The sequence below is a fragment of the Falco biarmicus genome, chromosome 4, assembly GCF_023638135.1.
Source record: "Falco biarmicus isolate bFalBia1 chromosome 4, bFalBia1.pri, whole genome shotgun sequence".
NCBI lineage: Eukaryota > Metazoa > Chordata > Aves > Falconiformes > Falconidae > Falco > Falco biarmicus.
In genome coordinates, this window is record NC_079291.1 from 44,324,483 (window position 1) to 44,348,143 (window position 23,661).

A 23,661-nucleotide genomic window follows, 5' to 3' on the forward strand; every position below is an offset into this window, starting at 1 on the left:
CGGCGCGGCGGGGCTGGGGGACACCATGGCCTTGCGCTGGTGGTGGCCGTGCGGCGCCTCCTCCCGCCGGGCGCTGCCGCTCGGCTCCCTGCCGCGCCTCCGCCCGCCGGGGCCCGGCTCCCGCACCCCGCCGCCTCCGGCCCCCAGCGCGGCGGTGAGTGCGGCGCGGCGGCGGGCGCCTGGAGGTCACCGGCAATGAATGGGGCGGCGGGGGGGCCCGGCGGGGCGTAGGGGTCGGGTGGTCGCGGCGGCGTTTCCCGCCCGGGAAGCGCGGCGGGCCGGAGGGCTGCGGCGGGCCGGGGGCTGCGGCCTGGGGGGAGTGAGCGCGGCGTCCGTTGCTGTGGTGGGGAAGAGCCTCTCGGAGGCTGCTGTAGGCGGGAGCAGGGAAAGCGATCGGCGTTAGAGCGAGATTGTCGCCGTGCCTGTGTCAGGCGTAAGAGGAGGCCGCGCTGCTGTGACCCGCAGTGAGGTGTCCGGCCAGCGCTGTGGCCAGCATCGTGCTTGACCCCGTCTCGCTGCGGTGTGAAGGTGAGGGCCTGTCTGTGCCCTCACCGAAGGAGAGCTAGGAGGAGATCAGCTACTTTTTAACAACAGAAAACGGTGAGAGGTGTGAGAGAGCGCACTTATGAAGGTCTCAGCCATGGGGCTGGCCATTGAAATCAGGAGTGAGTTGCCAATCTGTGGTAAGTTAGGGTCTCTCTCATTTGCTTGTCTCCTTGTCTGGCCTTTTTTTCATCCTGTACACAAGGAGGATGGAAGGGCATCCTGGAGCTGTTAAGGTGTTCTTGTTTCTTTCCCTGTGGCAGAGGAGAGACTTCAAGCTGCATACAAGGAGATGCTGAGGCAAGAGGAGCAAGCTGGGGGAACGCTTCTCCCGTCCTAGGTCTCCTTGAGTGTTCCTGTGCAGGCATTTGGAAAGGCGGTTTGCTAATGCGCAGATGGCAGTCATTTAGGGCTGGGTCAGCCCCTGAGTCAGCCTGCACTCCAGACCAGGGCTGGGTAGTTCCTGGCAGCACTGCCAGGGGCAGAGAAGAAGGTGCATTCCTTTCTCAGCCTCTCTGTGCTGGAATTGTGTACCTGGGACTGTGCTTTCCGGCAGGCTCATGACCTCAGCCTGCAGGGAGAGAGCATGGGAGATTGCTGGCCTTGGAGGTTAGGTTCTTGACATCTGGCAGGGAAGACATACAGGTGTAAATTATCATAAGCAGCAAGCTGAATTAAAATTGCTTCAGGGTAAAATGAGGACATGATGTTCTTCTGTTAGTGTAATAGTTTATAGAAACAGCTCCTGTCCTTTTCTCTGTGCCGGGACTGGTACAATCCAGATTTATCTGCAAGACAGGGAACGTTTGAAAATTGCACCTTCCACAAGTTCGAAAGCAAGGTTTCATTAGAGCAGTTCTGGGAAGTTAACTGATAACGCCTTCTGGGCTGGTCCTGGGAGGGAGAAAGTCCAACCTTCCTGAACAGAAGAGTCACTTCAAGTCAGAAGCCAATTCTGTCTTGTGTAACATGGAAGGAAATTACGCGACTCCTTTTGATGCTGGGTTGGTAAAATGGGGAAGTAGAGCAGTGCCGATGAACAGACACTTGTGTTTTGTAATCAAATGTTTTCTGCTGGTTTAAAGTTCTGTTAAATTAACTGTTTTTCTTTGTGCAGATGTGTCACTTTACCCAAAGAAGTTCAACTTTGTCATTTCCAAAAATATGTAATGTATTTTGGCGGTAAGTTGGAGGTTCGTACTGTTGTGTAATGGGTAAAGGCAGTTAATTGGGTGAACAGGGTAGTGACACCTGTGAGCTGTAAACTTTGAAAATAAGGTTTTATTTGCTCTAGTACTCTAGTATGTAGCTGGATAATTCTGTGTAATTCTGCTGTGGTGCTGAGTCTGAATCTAAGTCCTCCCTGGAGAGCAACGGGCAAAGCAAGAATGCCCCTAGAAATGCCCTATATGGTTCACTTTGGAAAAGGAAACATAATAAGAGATGTAAACTTCAACTCCAGGGAACATAAAAAAATCAGGCCTAAGCCTGATGCATCTTAATCCATCCAGGAGGAGTTTTCACCCTTTAATGATGAACTTTCACAGCATCATCATGCTACCTGGAAGTATGGTTTTAATTTATAATGTAGCTGGATGTGCAAAGGAGAATTTTCAAATCCATGTCAGGAATGTTTTTCCAGGAGTATACAGGAGAGGGAAGAAAGTAACAGAATAATTGTGGTAATGGAAGGGGAGGGCCTCATCTCCAAATGTATGCTGTACTATCAATACTGTATTCAAAATTAATACATTGAGACCTCAGAAGACTTCTGTAATTTGCTAAGGGGTGTATGTGTGTTATTTTTTGCCAAATGCTGCTCTTTGCCAGCTTCTGAAAGTCTTTGATCATCAATATGTAGCTGTGCTGTCCTTGCACCTTATTAGCTGACTGGAAAGAGTATTTTGATGCCTTCTGCTTACCTTTTAGCCTTTTGGTTAAATTTTGTCTGAGGGCAGAGGAGGGGGAGGGAGAAATGCTTTGCAATGTTTCTGTTTGGGGAATCAGGGAAAGTTTGCTTTTAACAAAATTGCTCTCTTGAAAAGCACTGTCCCCAGGTTTCATCATACAAGTACATCCCACTTGTGCAGCTGCAGTAAGACAGTTAGTGATGAAAAATACCAAGACCCTTTTCAACTCGGTAGAAAAGACTTGAAGAATCTCTATGAAGATATTAAAAAGGTGAGGGATTTTGGTGACTACTCTGGGATGTTGTGGTGATTCTGATTTTAATAGCAACTATTGCTTTGTAAGATAGTTATTGAAAAAATATTCCTATGAACAGCTGTCTGAAACATAAATTGAAGGCAGAGAGCATTTCTACGTTTCTTATAGAACTAGAATGCAGTTTTTTTCTCTTGATTTGCACTGCTAGAATACATCGTTTATGTTTCAGATTACTCATAGCAATTTTAAGAACAACTTCAGCTTACACTGGTGGAATGAATGCAGGCAGTAACTTCATGTGTGAATACTGTTTCGCTTACACGAAACAGATTGGCTTTGTGACTTCTATGCTGATATGTTATTTTCCTTTTTATAGGAATTACTTGTATCTACAGCAGAACTTAAGGAAATGTGCGATTATTACTTTGATGGGAAAGGAAAGGCCTTTCGACCAATGATTGTGGTGCTAATGGCAAGGGCTTGCAATATTCACCATAATAATTCCAGGTGAGTGGGTCACTGTTAGATGTATGGGCATATATCACACTTGAAATCTATAATTCTTGTGTTCTGGAAAAATATGCCTAGTAACTTTATGAAAATAAATTGCTCCTTAGTAAAACCTAAATTTAAGTTCTGTTGTGAAGCTGTATTTTTGTAGTTAGAAGCGCAAAAGGAGCTACCAGGTTTATTACATGCTTCCATGTGTAAAATTGTGAACTATACTGCAGTTGTAACTGGTGATGGATAAATAATATTGCCAATTTCTGATACTTGTGAGACTTGTAGTCGATTTGAGCTTCTTGGATAAAGGCTTTTTTGGAACCTTTAGTACTCCTTGAAACTGTATGGACTTAATTAAAAGTATTTTTCATTTGTAAACAATCCTGTAACTATTACACTCTTGTCACAGGTAAGAACTTTGCTGCAAGAAGAGACTTTCATAGGTGGTTTTTTTGTAATTATGCAGAAAAGCAGGTAGTATGATTATATTCAAAGCTTTGAGACCTTCAAAACAGCCAGATTCCTCCCCCCCCCTCCCCCGTCCCCCCAGGAGCAAGTGTCTACACTTTAAGATTCTAAGCTTGGAGCTGGTGTAAGCCTCATGTTCTTCAAGTTACTTGTCTTTTGAAAACAGTTTTAACAGAACAGAACATCATGCTCACCCTGTACTTTATAATTCCTTGCTCTGGCTCATTGCAGACGCTTCTTTCCACACATTCCTATCAGTTGCTATGTTTGCATTTTGAGGAAATATGTTGGCTGGAGTGTTCTCTGTCTTCCAGCTATGCTTCCAGTCTTCCCTCACACAGAATTTCAAATATGAAATCTTTGGACCCTTGCCAGAAGTGTTTCTAGACTAAATTATTAGTCTTAAGGGATTTTCTCAACTCTCCCATCATTTTTTCCTTAGCAGTAGGTTAATGCCTTGTTGGACTTGATTTCTGCCTCAGAGTGTAGCATATATTTTGCTGCTTAATATGGCACCTCTCCTGGTATGCCCCCTCCTATGTGTATAATTTCGAAGGAGAAAGCAAAACCTAGTTGGCAGTGTCCTGTCCTGTGTGTGCCAATTCCTCTTGTTTTAGGAAAACATTGTCCAGGATTAATGAACTCTAGCCCGGTTCTGTTCTCCATTCGGTACTGCCCCTTGTCATTGTGTTAGAGGTAACAAAAGGAACAGTGTCAGTTGTGAAACTCCTCAGGGCAGGGATGTCCTTTGTCACAGCACTGTTTGACTTAATATTTTAGTGAGTGATCTTGACATGAAAAACAGGAGTGTGATGATGGCACTTCTTGATGACAGAATTGTTCTACTGTACTATCGTACTGTATTCTACAGTACTATCGTACTGGCTATCCATGGTGGGATGAAAGGAAGCACAATAAAATAGAAATTTCTGCTTGAGCTTGGAGGCTTGTGAGTGTCCTGTCCAGACGTAACCCCAATGTGATTTGCAGCCACCTTCTCTATGAAAAACCTTAAAGGAATCCTAGCATGCATGAACCATAGTATATCCACTTCAGCTACAGGAGTGCTGATACCCTTGTATATCACTCTTTGTAAAATCATGGCATGTCTGATCCACGTGCAGAAGAAGATAAGTCCAGATAGCATCAGGGATCGAGGGCAAAAGTAATTGGGGAAAATGAAGGACTTGTGGTCTACAAATTTATCAGGAACATGGGTGAAAGAGTTATTTAAGACAAAGGATGATGCTAAGAGGGTGGAAACTTAGGAGGAGACTTTAAACAACTGGGGCAGTGAGCGTCCTTCTAGTCAGAATAACGGGAAAAGTAGTTTTGTCTCATTCTAATGTGTAGCCTGAGAAGCTTATAAATGAAATTGTGTACTGTACATGCCATACCGAGCAGGCTGGAATTGATGTCATATAGTGTAGGAGGTGAGCAGTGAATCAAAGACAAGAAGTATCTGTAGAAAGAACTGATTTTGCCTTTATATGCTCAAATCATATTTGCTGTCTTTTGACATATGTATATGCTCATGGAGATATTCTTGTCCATGCATTATGCTGTCTTGAAACCATCAGGACCAGTTTTAAGACATGCCCTATAAATATATTTTTATATATATATATATATACACACACATATACATATATACATATACATATATATATATATAAATAAAAAATAGATCTATAATACCCCCCTCCAAGCAATTTCACAACACCAGTGAGAAGGCATGATCTCAGAGTTCAGGTCCTGCATATGCCTGAGGCAAGTGTTTGCTTTGCAGTAGCCAACCGTTAGCATAAGTGCTCTGATTTATGGATGCCCGTGTCATTTGGCAGCTTTTGTACATCTGTTGCAGCTTTTGTCAGCACCTCCAAACTATGTTTGATGTTTAAAAGCCGCCTCATTAATCTGAATGTTCCTTGTACAGGGACAGACTGAGTCACTATCTTTGTCATGTTGTTTTTAGAATGAAAATCTGAGTAGGGAGAACAGAAATGTTTCAGCAAAGGAAGAGAATGAAATCTCAGGGTACTTAGCTTCCTCTTTTTTGCCTCATGCCACTTTTCTTTAAGCCTACAGTTGTAATTAAAATTCACATATGTTGTACAAGTCTTCAGTGTACTGCTTTTTGGTTCATGCATGATGACCAGTGTCTTTTGAGGGTTGGGTAGGCCATGCCAAAAGAATACATTTCCATATTGTGGATACCCATATACTGTGAGTTGATGGATTTTTTATGGGCATTTTCTTCTCTTTTGCTTTTAAGCTTGAAGCAGGCTGCGTTACACCTGGTTTGTATAGACCTATACTTCTCTTAAAGCGGGATTGTTTCGAGGTGACAAATTGTTCTTCCAATTTTTTACTCTTTATGAGGAAATTTGTATATGTAGAGAAGGAAACACTGCATATTTGTAACTCCGCTACTCTGCTATAGACCTGAGGGAGAAAAATACTTGCTTTCCGTGCTGCTTCTCCCGGCATTTTTGTTTAAGATGTTTTTCCTCTTTCAACTTACCATTTCCCTTAAAGCTTTTTGTCATTGTTTTCCTCAGTTAATATTTATTCTTCTCCCAGACTTGTTTTATTTGTTGAAGCTTTGGTTCCCACACATGTAATCAAAGATACTGGCCACAACATCTGTAGCCTTGTGGGATGAGCCAATATCCTGTGCTGTTCATCCCTAGCATTTTTTTATTTATTCTGCTGCTGGGGTGTGTGTTACTGAGACGTGAGTTTCTGCTTCATCTTGCTGCATTCTCAACTGTCATATAACTTGCTGGACCCAGCATGATTTTGCCTGTTCTTTCATTTGATGGTTTCATTTTTTTTTCCTTTTGTGCAGTCCTAGTAGAAAAGATAATACTCTTCCTTGCTTGGCTGTTAAAATAACAGGACATATATAACCTATCAATAACAACTTTGTAAGCTTAGAGGTCCTGATCTTATGAGGCTGTCCACAGAGACTTTTTTTATCTTCACAGAGCTCCACCAGAACAGCTAAGACTTCTCAAGTGAATGGAGGGGAGCACCCAGGTAGCTCTGCTTACAGGTTAGGTGGCATGATTATTTATGTTTAGATTTGAGGAAGGCTAGGTATTTAGAATATGCTCAGCAGGTTAACTGTCCTTTTAGAGTGAAGTCACTTTATTGTAGTCATAACAAGGAAAGTGACAGTTGTATAAAGAATCTGAACCATAATGGTCTGAAGCATTCAAATAATTTTATGTTGGATTATTTTTTTTTATGTTGGGTTTTTTTTCCCTTGAACATCCAAGAGTCTGAAGTCCAAACCTGAGTCTTTAGGTCCCTTTGGCAATGGCTTTTTGCTTAATGATAGCCACTTAGCTTTGTGTGAGAGCAAGAATTGTTGCCAAGAGTTTAAGCGGAGGTCATGTAAACCCTCAATTTCACACATTCACTGGCATTTCTTCACATACCTTTGTGCAGAATTTCACAGAATTATCACTTAGCCTGACTGGATGCTTCTGTTTAGGGTGTATTCTCCAGAGGTGTCTGCAGATAGGAATTTTTATTTCTATTTCTGCAACCAAAATGAGAGAGAAACAAATAAGAGAAGGCAAAAGAAGTACAGAGACATCTCATTAGAGAAAATAGCGAGCACAAAAGATTTGGGGAAAAAGGGGAAATAAATCCTTTAGAACAGTGTGAGGAATACTTAAATGTAATGACCTGGCTAAACTCCATAGAATGTTTCCTAAAGATATGGGGACCTGCCAGCAGCCTTGGTTCTCTTTTCTTTCACTTCTCCACGGTTGTCAGATGCCTGTACTGTATGCTGGTTTTCAGCTGTTCCATAATTTGCTCCTGTGTTAACACATCTGTTCTCTATGCTTCCCCCAGTTTGCAGTGCCATTCCGTGTCACAGACTGTGTTTCTGAAATGGTCCCTTTTTTCAGCCACAGGGTCTTAACAGCAAAAACATACTTTGAGGAGTGTGGTTGTAACACAGAAATTTTGCAAGTTCTTTTGCACGTTTCCTGTCTTTAAACTGGTAATACTTACTTACGGGCAAACATATTGCAAAGCTCTTTATTGAAGAGAGTAAATACTGTTTTGTGTTGTTTTGAGTTTCCCCCTGTTGCTGCCCCCCACCCTCTCTTATTTTTTGTAGAGGATATTTGGAGGTAGAGTTGTGCTTGGTTGTTTTTTTTTTAAAACTCTTAAGACCAGCCTTGGTCTTGTTCAGTGTACATGAAACAAGTTTTCCAATGGAAAAGAGCTCAGGGTACTGTAGGTCTGTAAAAGCTTATCACAGAATCAAGCAGGGAGTCCTGCTGAAAAATAGAACATAATCAAGGGCTTAAAAAAATCATATAATGCACGTATAAGAAGGTAAACTTAAAATTGTAAAAAAATCTTGTGTAAATTCATATCATCTTGGGGTGCCTTTACCTTGAGAATGACCTAAAAATGGCATCTTTCCACTTACTGGACTTGGGAGGACCCAGTTATCTATGGGCTTGAGTTACTGCTACTTTTTGCTTTTGTTTTGCAGGCGAAGCAGAATGAAAAATGGCAAGGAATGAGAAGGATCCTGTTTCTTGTGTGTTTTCCTTAAAATAGGCATGCTCTGATTCAGAATTACTCTCACATGATGTTTGTAGGAAACTGTTGCAAATTTTTTTGGCACTGATGGGAAGAGCCTTGCTTGAGACCTTGCAGAAAGAGTAGTTTTTAAAAAAACCCTTCAGCTTAAATTATCACATTTGATACAACGTTCTGGGAACCGGACACATGAACCATGAGCATTCCTACGCCATTTTTAGTCATTGTCAGAGATGAAACGCACTATAATGCAGAACTTTTCAAAACCTGCTTTTGAAATGTCTATGCTTGTGCTGTCTTCATACTGCTGAAAGATGTTGGTGTGTCGGTGAGTGTTGCCATTTACCGCTACTTCCCAGCAGGAAGGCCAGTCTGCTGACATAATTAATGAAAAAGGGAGTCCCCAAAAGGAGACCAGTGCCTGAAAGAGGCTGGAGACCTTTACAGTTTTTTGAAGGTAAGTTTTCCTACCTAGTAACAATAGTTTATTTTAGAAAACTACTTACACTGAACTAGCATTTGACTAAATTACTAGTCCACAGTAAAACTTACCTTCAAACAACCGTGAAGGTTTCCAGCTCTTATTTTCTGTTGTGTAAAAGCCGCGTTTTCACAGCCTATGAGCCACACATTCTGCTATTGTTCAGGATGTTAGAACTCCCACTGACAGCAAAGCAGAGTTCTGCATAGAGGTAGGTGTCAGAACACAATGTTATGTCAGCAGACTGCAAGATGTTCTTTCATTTTGTGATTAATCACTAGATTTTAATAGATATAGGCAATGCAAGATGATTTTAAATTCCCTTCGGCTGAGCTGAAATTATTATCTTTTGTTTTTCTCAGTTCTTTTTCTGTTCTGCTGAAAAATATTGTGATTTTTTTCTGTTATCTGTGTACCAGAAGTAAGGTATCTATATATGAGAAGTAATTTTTTCTTTTGTTGGGTTTTGTTGGTTATTGGTGTAGGTGTTTTGTTTTGTTGGGTTTTGGGGTTTTTTTAACATCCCTGTGGGCTTATTACAGCTCTGAGGCAAGGCTGACTGGGATAGCCATTTCTGGGATCCTGCATGCAATCCATGGTGAAAACAGGTAGAAAAGATAGTCTGGAACAAGGCAGTAGCAGTTGGATACTAGGGTAGATGGTCCATTGTGTGAGCTAGGTTGGCTCTTTTATGTTCATTTTGCCAGCCTTGTGCCCTAGATAATTGCTTCTATGTTCTTCCATTACCTTCTTTTCACGTAGTTTGAAAAATAAAGTAGTTGTGAACTACTGAGAATTGAATCATCAGTGTTAGATCTTCCCAAAGGCTGACTTTTCAGTAAGTGTTAGGTAGGTAGGGTTTACAGTTCTTAAGTGACTGCGGTGTAATTCCAGTTAATTCCTCGGGCTTTTGAAGAAACTCTGAGGTCTTAAGGTAATCAGATAACGTGAAGGATAAGGTCCATGAGTTATGTTTTTCAAATGTAGAATACAGGTTTCTGTGCCTGCTGATCTCTCCAGCTTGCTGGTTAGTTAGTACAGGTAAGCCAGCCTTGGAGGGTTTGTGATACTGCATCTTGCAGGTAGAGCAACACAGAGATGAGGAAAACTTAACACTCATCTACAAAGCTACCTGCTGTTCTTTTCTCTGCTGTTTTCCAGATTCCATCTCCTTGGAACCAAGCATCCTTGATGCTGTGCTATTTGTTGCAGTCTGGATTTAGAGGGATTAGAGTCACTAACTCAGGAATCTTGCAGTACTGTTAATGCAGCAAGGCAGAAACAGGCCTAATAAGGATAGAAACGTCCCATTGCACTTACTCTACTAACGTGATCTTACTTTCTCTTGTCTTCCGAATTCCAGGATTGAAACAATGGGGTTCAGACCATGGAAAAGCTGCAACAGCTGTTTTCAGAGAAACGTTTTTTGTTTAGTGTTTGTAGAGATTTCTTCTAGTGTATTGCAGCATATATAATTGACTTAATTATTTGACCGCTTTTGTTTTCTATTTTAGGGAGGTGCAAGCAAGCCAGCGCTCTGTGGCCATAATTGCTGAGATGATCCACACAGCTAGCCTAGTTCACGATGATGTTATTGATGATGCAAATTCTCGTAGAGGAAAAATGACAGTCAATCAAATCTGGGGAGAGAGGAAGGTGAGTTTACTATTATGTGTAAGAGTTGCCTTTGAGTTTCAGCAGAGCACAAATACCTAGGGTTTTTGTCACATTACTTTCCCTAGGCACAGTCTTGGGATATGCCAGAAAAAGTATGAAGAAGTGTGCACAGGCTGTGGATGAGACAAATTTGTGTTCCTTTTCTGTACTGTTGGAAGCATTAGATAATGTATGATTGTAGTGGGATTCTTAGTGATTTTTATGTTCCCTATGCAATTCTTTGCAGTGCTGTTGGAATACTTTGAACTTGCACCTCATCCAGAACCCTGTATGTTACTCTGATTCAGTAGTGAACCCGAAAAGCCTTTCAGTCAGCATGAATTTTTTTTTATTTTTTTGAGAAAGGTGTTTCTTCATAGAGCTTTAAAAGGGAGGCCTTCATCAGGAAATGCAAGGAAAGAAGTACACCGCTGACGCAGCAGAACTTACCATGGCAATTCAGAGCTAACATGGCGTAACAGTCACCTTCAAAAAAACTTCACAGGCAAACACATATTCAGATATTATACACAGGGAGGACAGCTTATATGGAAAAGTATAAACCGCTATAAGACAGGGATTAAAAATTGTTCAAATTTTAATATTTCATTATCTTCTGTTTTCTCTCTGTTACAATGAGATATGTGTGCTTTTTGTAGAAAAAAACCTGTGATGTGAGTAGACGTGCCAGATAAAGGAAATAGTATTGTCTCTACTAACACTTACGGGAAAAATACTTAAAAGATCAATTCTTTTTTATTCTTAGGCTGTTCTAGCTGGTGACTTCATCCTCTCAGCTGCTTCCGTAGCTTTAGCACGAATTGGAAACACTACTATCATCTCTGTTCTAACTCAGGTGATTGAAGATCTGGTGCGTGGTAAGGTCTTTTTCTATTTTTACCTTCAGATTTGCTTGCCTAAGCAGTAAACCCACCAATAAAAACTACCATCTGTGCAACTTTTTAGGTGAATTCCTCCAGTTGGGTTCCAAGGAAAATGAGAATGAGAGATTTGCTCACTACCTCGAGAAGACTTTTAAGAAGACCGCGAGTCTTATAGCAAACAGTTGTAAAGCAGTATGTACGTCTGTCTCTTCTAAAGTTAACATACCATACTGTAAGCTTCACAGCTAAACTCCTAGTTATTGCTGTTTTCTCTGGAGACCCTCCAAAGCAAACACTTTAAGTGGTATTCTGCCAGAATGTGAATGGGTTTGAGATTGTACATTTTATCACAGTTCAGCTGTGTAGCCTTCAATATTGGTTTTCACTTTTTCTTGTCTGTTTTATATTCATACACAGATTTATTGTTGCCCTCACTTGAATGAAAATAAGGTTCACAGTGGCAGCCTTTAATTTATGAAATTCTGCAACTTTGAGACTGTTTTTAATCTTAGTTGATAATTCTTGAGCCTGTAATTCGATTTTAAGTTTTCTTTGACATATGGTGCCTCTCAGTGGTGTTGAGTGGGTCCTTAAATGGTAACAGTGAGAGGAAACAACTAACTGTGTATACTTCACGTTACATTGTAAAAGAACAGAAGCATGTACTTCTTGATTTGTCTGGGGGTTTTAATTATCAATTGTTATATCCAACCCTATCTGTTCAGTTCTGTTACTTTATTACCAAAAAAATCTGATTCAAGATGGTGCTCTTATTCACATGTTTAGCTTTAGTACAGAAAATTGAGAAGGTGGGCAATAATCACACCCCAAAAGAGTTATAGTGGTTTGGTTTTGTTTTGTTAATTAAAGGTGGTATAGCTGGTGTTTGCTATAGCAAGAGGGAGTTCTAAGAGAATTAGACTAAAAAATCTGTGTTAGTGTTAGTCATCCTTTCTTCTCAGAGAACTGGTACATTTGTGCATACAGCAGTTGAAATTGCTTAAATCAAAAGGATCATATAGGAGGAGAGACATAGATTTTGTGGGGAGGGAAAATATTTTTTATTCTAGTGGGAGGAAAGAAATTAGGTCTTCTGGATCGATCGTATTAATGTCAATATGACCCTGGCAAGAATTTCCCTTTGCAATTTTTCATTTATATTAGTGGGCAGTTGGACTAGTAAGGAGCATCACATTATTCTGCTACCCCAATAAAAACATACATATTTTTATATTCACTTTGACAGTCTTCCTAAAAGAACCTTCACAGACAGAAGAAGAAATCACCTTCCCACTGGGTGGATTCTCCTTACAAATGTGCTATTTTGATTTTTTTCCTTTTCATAATTCACAAGAGTTCAGGATTTAAGACCTTCCCTCCAGATCGTTCCTGTGATGCTGGTGAAGGGTGTGTTCAGCTGCTTTTCTTCTAGTGGTTGTTCTGAGTTGTTCCATTACTGAATCGTTGGAATTTTACATGCAGTAAAATTTATGTTATAAAAGAAAAATGAAAGGGAGGCCTGTCTATGGCCAAACCATACTTCCTGCACATAGTAGGAATGACTGGTATATATGTGTCTCCCTCAGTTTCTTTTTGCATGGATTAGGAGAACTATTGATAGCAGTGAAAAGGGGACTTTGTTGTTTGGAATTTGTTTGGTTTTTTGTAGAGGGGGTGTTGGGGTTGTTTTTGTTTAATAGTTTTGAGTACTAAGGAAAAGGATGGAATCAGAAGGGAGTTCTGTTTTCTGTAGTGAAAGGTATAAGCAGGATCATCAGTTCTGGCTTGAAAGGAAATTCAGTTGGGGAATCAAAGAGTATTCACATTTTGTTTTCAGGGAGAAAGCTAAGGAAAGAGTTAACTGGTTTTCAGAACATCAGTTACAACCAGGCTAGTGTGTCATTATAAGCCCTTCAGTTCCTGTTAATGAAGGGAAAGAACCAGTGATTTGTTTCTGGGCATAAATAAAAGTATTTACTGGAAAGAAGATGCTAAACAAGTTCAGGTGGTATCGTAGATCTATCATGTCATGCCTTAGAGATGGAAGAGTAGAGTATTCCTGGAAAAATGTCTAAACAAGATAATAGATATTCACTGGTCTAGTCCTGTGTTAGATACCTTCTGCATCGCCAAAGCATTACTGCATTTAAATCAAAAGTCCTTTGAGGTAGAGGAGTACTTTTTTTTATGAACAGAACAGTCTGTTCAAGATGTTAGAGCCATCCCAGTCTCCAGTTTATTTCTACAATAGTTCCACATGGGGGAATGTTGCCAAAGTGGCAGTCCAAATGATATGTTCCAAAAGGAAATGGTGGCAAATGGCCTAGAGGGTCACTGGAGCCTTAGTTACTGAAAGGCATTTTTCAGAGAAACGCGAGAGGTGACTTTGGTTCAAGAATTCAGAAACAATAAAGCTGAAGTGGAATTTCTATTAGTCATCAGGCAAGCTGGAGATGGCAAAATACGCTGAGCAGGTTCTCCTTCTGTCTTTTTTTTATCCTGCTGTAATGTGAATACCTGACCCTCATAAAGCTGTTTATATTTTGCACAGCATACTTTCAGAAGAGGGATTAAATCATGCCCCTTTTGAGATAAGTGTAAAGTTGCACTAGAGATTCTTGATTTCTCAATTAGGAGAAAGCATGCAGCCTCCCCGTGTAAGGCAAAGCTGTGTATGGAAGGTCTGCCTTAGGGACAGAAGAAAAGGTCAGAATAGTCTGCAGCTCTGAATCCACCTGCGAGCTCCTGCTTTAACTAGCAGTTTGGTGTGTGCTCAGGGCTCTATCAGAAACACCTACCAGGGTGTGGAACCTGCGCCTAGGAAGATCAGACCTCTGACCCCCCACCGGCACAACCGATCCCCCCAGCCCAGCTAGGAAGGCAGAATACAATCAAGTCTAATGACAGATGTAGGGTAATAGTGTCAGGAGCATCAGATGTTATGGATAGCCAGTAAATTTCCTTATTTATTATTTAAAATACAGTAACTCCTTTGGGGGTGTTTCTTCTTCGTGTTTGCTATGGAGATGATTAGTGTAAATATAACACAGATATTCAGACAGATAGTCTTAACTTCTGTAAAAGTACAAGTCTTCATAAACAAGTACTTGGTTAACATGTTAAAATATTAATTTTTTGAGAAAAGGTCAAATACATGAAAATGCAGACTCAAGATGAGATAATTGTCTGCTGGGGGCGGGGGGGAGCTTCTGCTCTTCCAGGTAGGCCTTCCAACTCCCTTGCCAAGAGCAGTTACCAAAAAGGATTTGAAGAACTTGGAGGAGAAGTCAGCAGTGTGCCCTGCAGCAGCTGGCACGTCAAGGGAAGCGACTGTTCTCTGTTGGGCGTATGTGAGACCTGAAGGCCGGGCTCCCTCGTACCAGACAGACATTCACGTGGTGGAGTGGGTTCAGTGAAGGGCCACTGTGATGGCTGGCGCTGGAGCAGATGCTATGCCAAGAGCTGGTTTTAGCCTGGAGTAGAGAAGACTAAGGGGGAGTCCTCTTGCCCTCTCCAGCTATGTAATGGGAGAGTGTAGAGTGTAGGGGGAGATGTGCAGTGAAAGGACAGGTTGTACTATGGAAAACTTCTATTAGCTATTAGGAAAAATTTCTCCATGAGGTTGGTCAAATGCTGGAACAGGTTGCCCAGACAGGGTGTGGGATCTTCATCCTTGGAGATGCTCAAAACTCAGCTGGACACAGCCCTCAGCAGCCTGATCTAACTGTGAAGTAAGCTCTGCTTTGAGCAGATGACTGGACCAAATAAATTCAGAGTTCCCTTCCAACCTAAACTATACTGTTATTCCACTGGAAAGAGGAACAGTGCTCCTGTCTGGAAAAACTGGTAGATGAGCCACAAATGAGAAGGCAAGATCCTGATTGCTTCAGGAGATGGGCACGAAGGAGAAAGTCTGGACAAGGGGAAGAGTTTTAGATTTAGATTTTCCTTTCCATCGTGTCCACAAATCTAGGAGTGTGAGAGCAAACGTCTCTTGCACTGTTGATACCAGCATATCCCTGCCCAGCAGCAGATTTTCCTCTCTGACCTGCAAGAGGCACTGCTATAGATGTGCAAGTGTTTTCAACTCCAGCTGCCACAGTCTCACATAATAACAGAGCAGGATGTATCTACCCAGAGCTGGTAACAGAATAATTTATGGATATGAAATTCAGTAAAGAGGCAAGATTGGTTTATAGTCTCTCATGTAACATAAAGCAAGAGAAACCATTTTCTATTTTTAAAAGTGTGTTTGAAATAACGCCAAGCAGACTGACTGGCTTTACTGAATTCAAAGAACCTTTCTAAAGAATTTGTACTACTTGGTATGAGGAAGGATTTTTCATTTTTCATTAGAATTTAGTAGAGGACAAGTCTGAATTCCTACAAGATTAAATTTGTAGTCAACCAGTCATATCAGGGGAGCTGTATGATGTTTTCAAAGGGTGAACTTTATCATTTAAGCATGTATCATGATATATAAACATATGTCATTCTATTGACATTGTTATCCTGATTTGTATTTGTAAATGCATGCCATTATCCCATTATGGCTGCAGTTAAACTTCATCACGAAGAGTGACAGGCTGGCTGGGACAAGGCTGCCTGCCTGCATCCCAGTGAGAGCCCTGATGAGGGCAGTAATTCACAAGAGCAACTTGAGAAATTGGCTCCTGAAGGAACTCCCTGGTAGCGAGACCCGGTCATGTTGCAGGTTTATGATGTGGTCATGGTCAGAGAGCTGGTCACTTGAGGTGTGATAGGCAGATTAATCTGGATTTATTAATTTTTTTTTGTCTTCAGAAATATTCATAACCTGAATAGGAGCTATGAAAGTCTTCTCTTACAGAGATGCAAGAATAAATGTTGCACTGATGAATTTTGCTTGTGTTACATTCTGTAACTCAACGCTTCTGGTTTTTTTTAAATGTACCTGTACTGCTGTGATTCTTCATGTGGGTAATAGCTGTGTCCCCAGAAAACTGTATACCTACAGGAATAGCTTTGCTCTGAGCTTTAAGATCAAATGAGAAAGCTCTTCTCTTTACATGGCACTTCCTTTCCCCATTTACCAATGTCTGCCCATTCTGACCCATTGCCATAACCAGGATTTTGTCACTGTTCTACTGAATTCCATATTTTAATTCTTCACATGCAATGTGGTGGGAGGTAAAGATTTCATTGAAACAGGGTAGATGCAGTCCTCCTGCCTTGTTGGTATTATTTGATTTATACTACAGAAGCAATCAAAAGTTTGCTAGGCATGGTACAGCAGTAGGTGTTAGCTCTTTGGGGCAGATACTGCTATTTAAGAGAAGCATCAAAAGGAGGATAAAAGGGCAAAATGATCGAGTTTGATAGACCCTAGCAACATCTATTTAAATATCATATTTGCAGCTCACTGTTTTAATAGCCTTCAGGATTTTGTATGATTAGATTTAAGTAGCATTATCTTCCTGCTGTCCTGTCCTCCTCTTTTAAACAAAATTGGGAAATGTGAGATGCTGTTAATGCCTCAGGCATCGAGATTCCTCTGGGATTTAACTATTAGATGCAGGCTACGCCTGGGACGTGTTCTGATGCCGAGTTACGAAATGCACTGATGCATGAAATAGTCTCTAATCTTGTGCGAGTTGCATTGCATTTATTAGGACATAATGTTGTTTCTTACTTCCATCTTCATGTTCATCCTCAAAGCTACTACTGGACTCACTTTTACTTTGGGCTTGGTTTTCGGTTTTGGTTTTGGGGGTTTTTCTTGTAATGATGCTACCTTACATAGTTTTAAAGAGAAATTAGTGTGGAGAGATAGATATATACACCTATTTTTATGTCGTGTGGCTTTCCTAGCATGCATTTTTAGTCTTGCATTAAGTAAAATGTATCTTCACTTCTCACTCCTCCAGTTGGTCACAGCAGATTTAGAATGTCTGAACCAGGACGGATTTTTGCCCCCTGTTCATAATTGCTTTATTGAAGCCTGAAATAAATCTGAGTATTTAAATATAACCAGCCTCATTTTGCAAAATGTATAATTAATACGTAAATGGAAAAGCGTAAGTGCTCTTATTTGGAGCAAGATATTAACTCTCAATTCTTAGTTTGCATCCTGTATTTTAGCTTTGTGGAGTTCATTCGGCAAAACTTCTGTCTCTCAAGTAGTTGATTCCTTTAGCTGTACTCAATTAAAATGTCTTGTTTATTTCAGTTTAGTGACACTTGGGTCTAGTTCGGTGTACTTTCTTCATTCACTGTCTTTCCTTTGCCACTAATTATCCCTCGATACCTTTGTCTGCAAGCTTATCAGCTCATCTTCCCGAGCAATTCAGTTATAGTTAACATCACCCTTAAAAATAATCTTATCTCAACTGTCCCCCCTATCCTGGGTGCAACACATCCAGTTTTGTGGATCTTTTATGAGGCATGTAATTTCCATTTATCTGTTGTCTGACCTCCAATTATCCCCTGGCTGATTTATATATGTAATAAATCTAATTCCCCTGTCACTGGACTGTATATGACTACTAGCCTGCATGTGCAGTGCATCCACATTTCTTCACTCTTCCTCCTTACATTATAATTGCTGTCTGATAAATATTTAATAAAGCTAATCTCTTCCAGACTTGAATATATTTTTAATACTGCATTGCTGTTCAGCCTTGTTTTCTAATAAGCTTGGCTGTTTGTGTGTATCCCCTAACAGAGATAAGCAAGAATGTGCTACTGAGTCAGCTTTTTTTCCGTTCCCAGACCCCAACTGTCTGTGCTTGCTGTGTCACACCTATGGTCAGAGACTAAAAGTGAATGCTAACTAAAGCTTTCTATTTACTTGGTGGTTGTTTTTTTTTCTTTTCAGGTTTCAATTCTAGGCTGCCCTGATCCCAAAGTTCATGAGATTGCGTATCAGTATGGAAAAAATGTTGGCATAGCTTTTCAGGTAGTGCCTTTGTTGAACTACTAAAGGGAATCTAAAATGTAAACTTTTCCAGAGTCTTAGAAATCAAAGTGGGCTATCTTAATCCTTTATAAATCTTCTCTTAACAAGGATTATTCTGTATTTAGTTCTTGTTTAAGAAAAGAAAGTTTTAAAATAACCTGTATGTTTATCTCTTTCCAGCTAATAGATGATGTGCTGGATTTTACATCGTGTGCTGACCGTCTGGGGAAACCAACAGCAGCAGATCTCAAGCTTGGATTGGCCACAGGCCCTGTCTTGTTCGCTTGTCGACAGGTAAGTCAACACGAATCTATCTCCCCAAAACAAAAAAAGCGTACACTGCTCTTTAACAGCACACACAGAGGTCCAGCTCAAACAAGTCTACAGTGTGAGTGATGAGCATGACCTGAGCACATGTGAAAAATCAATGCGTTCAAGGTCAGCTGGATTTATTGTGCACATGGATGTTCTTTCAGACTGAGAAATACCTTCACACACAAGTCCTCTTACCATTAGGCTCTTGTATCAAAAGCAGCACTAGTCTTTTGCTGCCCCAGTTGTTCAAGTGCTTAACCTTCCCAAAGGGGCAGGTATTCAGAGAGTTTCTGCAGGTTTTCAGCAGGTTATTCCTATGTAGCTTCTTGCTTATCTTCTTTCCTCAGCCATCTTGTTCTCCTCAGGCTTGATTATGCATGTAGGATTTTTGCCAAGTTCTGGGGTTTGCATCCATGCTGGGGCCAATAACTGAAACCTCTGCCTAGCTTTTAGGTGGGCATCTCTATTTATTAGATTTGATCTCTTCATCTGTTTGTCTTCGAGTCTTATCCAGTTACAGACATGGGAAGCTTTCCCTTCTGAAGGTAAATGTAATAGTAGTTTGGATAGGAGAAAAAGGAGTATCATAAATAAAATAAGCTTAAAATTGGTCAAGATTTTTAGGGGCTTAAAAATTATTTGGAGGAGTACAAGGAAAACAAAAGTGCCAGCAGCACCAAAGGAAACATTAAAATAGGGGGGAAGAAACTGGTTTAATGCACCTTGCTCAAGCTTCTGATTCACTTGAGGAAAGACCTGGGACTTAAAAGGCTTTCCTTCCTACCAAACTCCACAGCATGATACAAAAATGGGCACAACTCACTCCAACAGAGCTCTCTGTGATCTGTCATCGGAATTGCTCAAAGCTTGAAGTGGGAGAAATTTTAAGTAATTAAAAAAACCCTACAACTTTATGACATTTACTTCCCCCTCTGTCTTAAAGAGCCTGGGGTGGGGGAGATGGAACGTATGCAGGTGTTTGTTTCCTCATCCTCTGGGCATTTACAAGGACATGTATCTCAGAAAAGACAGGAAAGCAGAGTATCAGCCACTTAAGAATGCAGACGAATGCATGCAGAGAACAGCATCTTCCATGTTCTCAGTTCCTCCCCACAGACTCCTCTGGGAGATTCACAAACTTGTTCTTGAATCATTATTTCAGAATGTGTTCATAAGCAGCAGGATCTTGTTAGTCATCAGCAGCTGGAGTTGTCTAAGGAACAGCAAGAGACAGGTACAAAAGAAGATGCAATTGTGAAATGGTTGGTTTGTGCATGAAAGAGAAATAAGGACATGTTGCAAATACTCTTGATTGTGGTAGAGAATGGGTGACACTGTCTTGTGGGTGTTGAATATTCCGGTTTTTTTAATTAAAACTGTTCTTTTATTCATTTGTTTGGGTTGGCTGCCTCTGACTTTCAATTTCATCTGTCATTTAATTAGCTTTATAACAAATGAGTTCATAATACAGAAATGCAAGAAAAGAAAATCTGTCAGTCCTATTTTTAAATCTTACTTGTTATTTGTAGGTCACTTTTTAGCACTTTTCCTTGTTTATATCTTTGCTAGATGGGAAACATATGTTTTTGCATTGAATGATAACTTGACCATCTTGCAAAGTTTTCCGCATTAACCGGAAGGCTGCTTTGCTGAAAATTTCCTGCTGTCTTCAAGAAACTGGAAGCACAGCACTACAGACTTAAGTGATATATAAAGAAAGTATAAGTGCTAAAAAAGTCTGGAGCTTCAACAGATACTTATCTGTGCTGCTACTAAACGATGTTTCATCTATTTGTATCTGAGAATATAAAAACTCCTGAGCTAGGACTTGAAGATAGTTCAAAATGTAGTTGTTAGTTATAGGCCGTCTTCTGTCTTGAAATTACGGTTACTGCTATCCTGCGTACCCTTTAATATATCTGGTAATCCTCATGTTGTCTTCTTGACAAACATACTGTAATGTGCTCCGGATCTTCAGTGACGACTGCCTTTTCTTCTTGTCCTCTCCCCTCCCTCTGAAATACATTTTTGTGGATTAGACTATTAAGGAGAGGCCTTTATTCAAAAAATGTTCAGCTTTATGTGAGACCTACTTAATCAGTAATTAAGGTTAGTTCACTCAAAAAAAAACCCCAAAACCCAACCTTTTTTTTTTTTTAAGGAAGTACACTAGTATACACCAAGTGTAGAGCTGCTCTTAAACTATTGCAGATGAAGAATGAGGGTTCTTACTATAAGCATTCCTGTCAAATGCTTATATACTGCCCGTGACATCTCCAGAACTGTTAACAGCTTTGCATTACAGGCTTAAGGATTTTTATATCCTTTAGTGCTTAAATATAAAAAGTGAAAGCATACGCATCCTGTATGATTGTACATATTAATAATATGAAAATGGATATTAACATTGCAATTAAATTGCCATTACATGGCAAGAAAGCTAGGATCTACAGAAAGCCAAGTATGAGTCACCAATAAACTTCTAAATGCATCATCCAAGGAGACTACCTGTGAGTAATAGGGAAATGTCACAACGATGAGGAATGCTACATGTTTGTTCCCTAACAAGTTTGTAGATCTACAGCTTCAGGACCAAACGTGTGCAAGGAAAGCAGATAATTGTTTACAAGTGTATGGGAATAAAATCATCTTTGACTGACTATAACCCTTTCAGACAAGACGAACAAACACCTTTTCCCTTTGAAATAAATCTGCAGAGTAGCTCCTTCAGTTGTGGCCTTGGTTTGTTTGTGAAGCACCAGGTTTTCCTATTTCTGGACTGTCTGAAGAAAGACCTGCATGTTTAGATAACTGATGCAGTGACTTTCTCAGAGAACTGACTTCAGTTATCTACCTGATTTGTAGGGAATTGTGTGCAGTTCTAAATACAAATTCTATGCAATTGAAAACAAAATACGTTTTTCTGTTATAAAAATCTGTTCTGAGCTTTCCAGAGGTAAAGCCTGTGTATATAAACTACCACAGCAATGGAAAGCGTAAGTGGATGTAACAGTCAAAGGTATCATGAAGGGGTTAACAGGTTTAATTGTGCAATATAGATACAACAAACCTGCTGAGTTCTCTGTTGTATGTGTGGGAGAAGGGGTGCTGCTTCTAGGTGTGCCAACACTAACCATCATTGTTAACATAAGATTACCTGAACCAGATTATACACCTGCAAGTAGCCACAACAGAAGTCACTGCACTGATGAAATGGCAGGCGCTAACTTTCACTACCAGCTGGCTACAGCCAACAGAGCTAGCCAGTTTTAAGTTTTAAATGCTTGGGCTTTACTATACTACAGTGCTATGCACATTGCAGGTATTAACCTATAGCTACACCTGTAGTAACAACAGTGGCAAGGGAAGAGGTCTGTACTTTGGTTCCTTTTTGACCTTAGCACGGCAGGCAGCTACATGAAAAACAATTCATAAGCAGTGCAAAACTTTCTCCCTTTGTGCTTAAGTTTCCAGAAATGAATGCTATGATAATGAGACGATTCAGTAAGCCAGGAGATGTTGAACGTGCTCGGAATTACGTGTTGCAGGTAGGACCGATACTAAATATTTCATTCTGGAAGCGCTGTCCCTGCTGAAATCAGTTTGAAATTCATTGCCTCTGAAGTAAAAGGGCAGGGCTGCATTTTCAAATACACATTAAATAGCATGCTGTGTACAATACTAAGCTAAAAACAAGACTACTGTCTTCAGCTGTCATACTGGCATGGTGTTTTAGCAGAAATACTAGGTACTGAACAGGTGCATTTTTCTTGCCCCTTTTCCCCCCCCTCCAATAGTATGAAGTCTATGTAATAGAAGTAAAAAGCTCAAGCATGAACTCAGTTCCCTTACCTGAAGAGTAGGTGTATCCAACAACTGGTTTAAGCTGCATGTAATTACCAGTCAGTCTTACGGAGTGTGCACTGCAGTTACATCAATTTTAATTGACTGTGGTCTGAAAAGACCAGATAATTGCGCAAAATTAACACCTATTTTTTCAAGACAGCATGTTTTTTCTACATATCTTTATTTAGAGCAGGAGAGAAGAGGTTAAACTATTAGTTTCTAATTCTACTTAATTAATGGTTATTAATAATACTGTTGTTTTGTAAGTATACCTAAGTTTAGCATGGATGAGTCTTAGTATTTTGACACTTCGGGGAAGAGACGTAAGGTTCAATGAACATTGAATGAATCCTCTTCCTTTCCCCTTCAGAGTGTATAATTAAGTGTTCAGGGTACTTACTGACCTTAAAACTTCCCCCTGTAACCGGAAGAGACAGCAGGCAGGAGGGAGGCTGACCAGTTACCCATTACCTTTTAACTGTCTTCTTACATAAGAGTGATGGTGTGCAGCAAACAACCTACCTCGCCCAGCGCTACTGCCATGAAGCTTCAAGAGAGATCAGTAAGCTACGGCCATCCCCTGAAAGAGAAGCCCTCATTCAACTGACGGAGATGGTACTCACGCGAGACAAGTGAGGGAACTCCTTCCACTCGTTCTGGCAGCTACTTACCAGACTGTGCCTAAACTTATTTCAAAAGATACTTGCTTCCAACACAGGCTACCAAAAATTATTTTTTTAAAAACATTTTTTTTGAAGTTCTACTTTTTTTAAAAAAAAAGCAGAAGTTTAAGGTGTTTTATTGTGGGAAGCCATACAATTCAGAGCAAATCAAACTGTGCTGTACAATTGTTTTAGTGGAGGCTATTAATTGGGGGGGGAGGGGGGAAGATGTTTACATGTTAATGCACAAAGGCTGCAATGAGAATAAATATAAATCAGCGTATGAGAACTGAAGTTGTTCCCGATTTCACTTGTCCACACTAATAAATAGCGCATGCATGTTACTCTCTGGTAAACTCTGTGGAGAGAGGTGGTTTGAATGCTTTCCTGGCTGTTAACCTCCATAATTACCTGACATTGTATATGCGGAAATTGGTTTATTATAAAAAATACTGTACGTAGACTTTATTTGGTTACATACATCAATAAGTAGTTTTCCAATTCATAATGAAATGCAGGTGTGCTATGGGTTGCTACTCGCTAGCAGTTTACAAGATGCAGAATTTGGGATTGCTACAGTTAAGAAAATGAAATGCCCAGTACTCCTAACTTACGCTAAAAATG

The 23,661-nt window shown here is 40.4% G+C and overlaps 1 protein-coding gene and 1 long non-coding RNA gene across 4 annotated transcripts; one reads left to right on the forward strand and one right to left on the reverse strand.

The window, feature by feature from the left end:
* PDSS1 (decaprenyl diphosphate synthase subunit 1) lies at window positions 1-23,500 on the forward strand. 3 transcript variants are annotated; one of them, XM_056334232.1, is made up of 9 exons: window positions 1-154; window positions 1,661-1,725; window positions 2,589-2,724; window positions 3,086-3,216; window positions 10,252-10,393; window positions 11,160-11,271; window positions 11,360-11,473; window positions 18,134-18,214; window positions 18,395-18,508. In XM_056334232.1, exons 1-8 carry the CDS (start codon window positions 26-28, stop codon window positions 18,154-18,156), a joined length of 852 nt encoding a protein of 283 aa, XP_056190207.1. In that variant the 5' UTR covers window positions 1-25; the 3' UTR covers window positions 18,157-18,214; window positions 18,395-18,508. The 3 variants fall into 3 exon arrangements, with proteins under 3 accessions (XP_056190207.1, XP_056190206.1, XP_056190208.1); XM_056334233.1 differs by lacking the exons at window positions 1-154; window positions 1,661-1,725; window positions 2,589-2,724 and adding exons at window positions 8,619-8,713; window positions 21,997-22,077; window positions 22,871-23,500 and having other exon boundaries at window positions 11,360-11,469; XM_056334231.1 differs by lacking the exons at window positions 18,134-18,214; window positions 18,395-18,508 and having other exon boundaries at window positions 11,360-12,508.
* On the reverse strand, window positions 19,174-22,861 carry LOC130147298 (uncharacterized). The gene is made up of 2 exons (XR_008821185.1): window positions 22,382-22,861; window positions 19,174-20,544 (listed from the first exon to the last, which is right to left on the reverse strand). It is a non-coding gene; the product is annotated as an uncharacterized LOC130147298 (long non-coding RNA).
* Window positions 23,501-23,661: the final 161 nt, after the last annotated feature.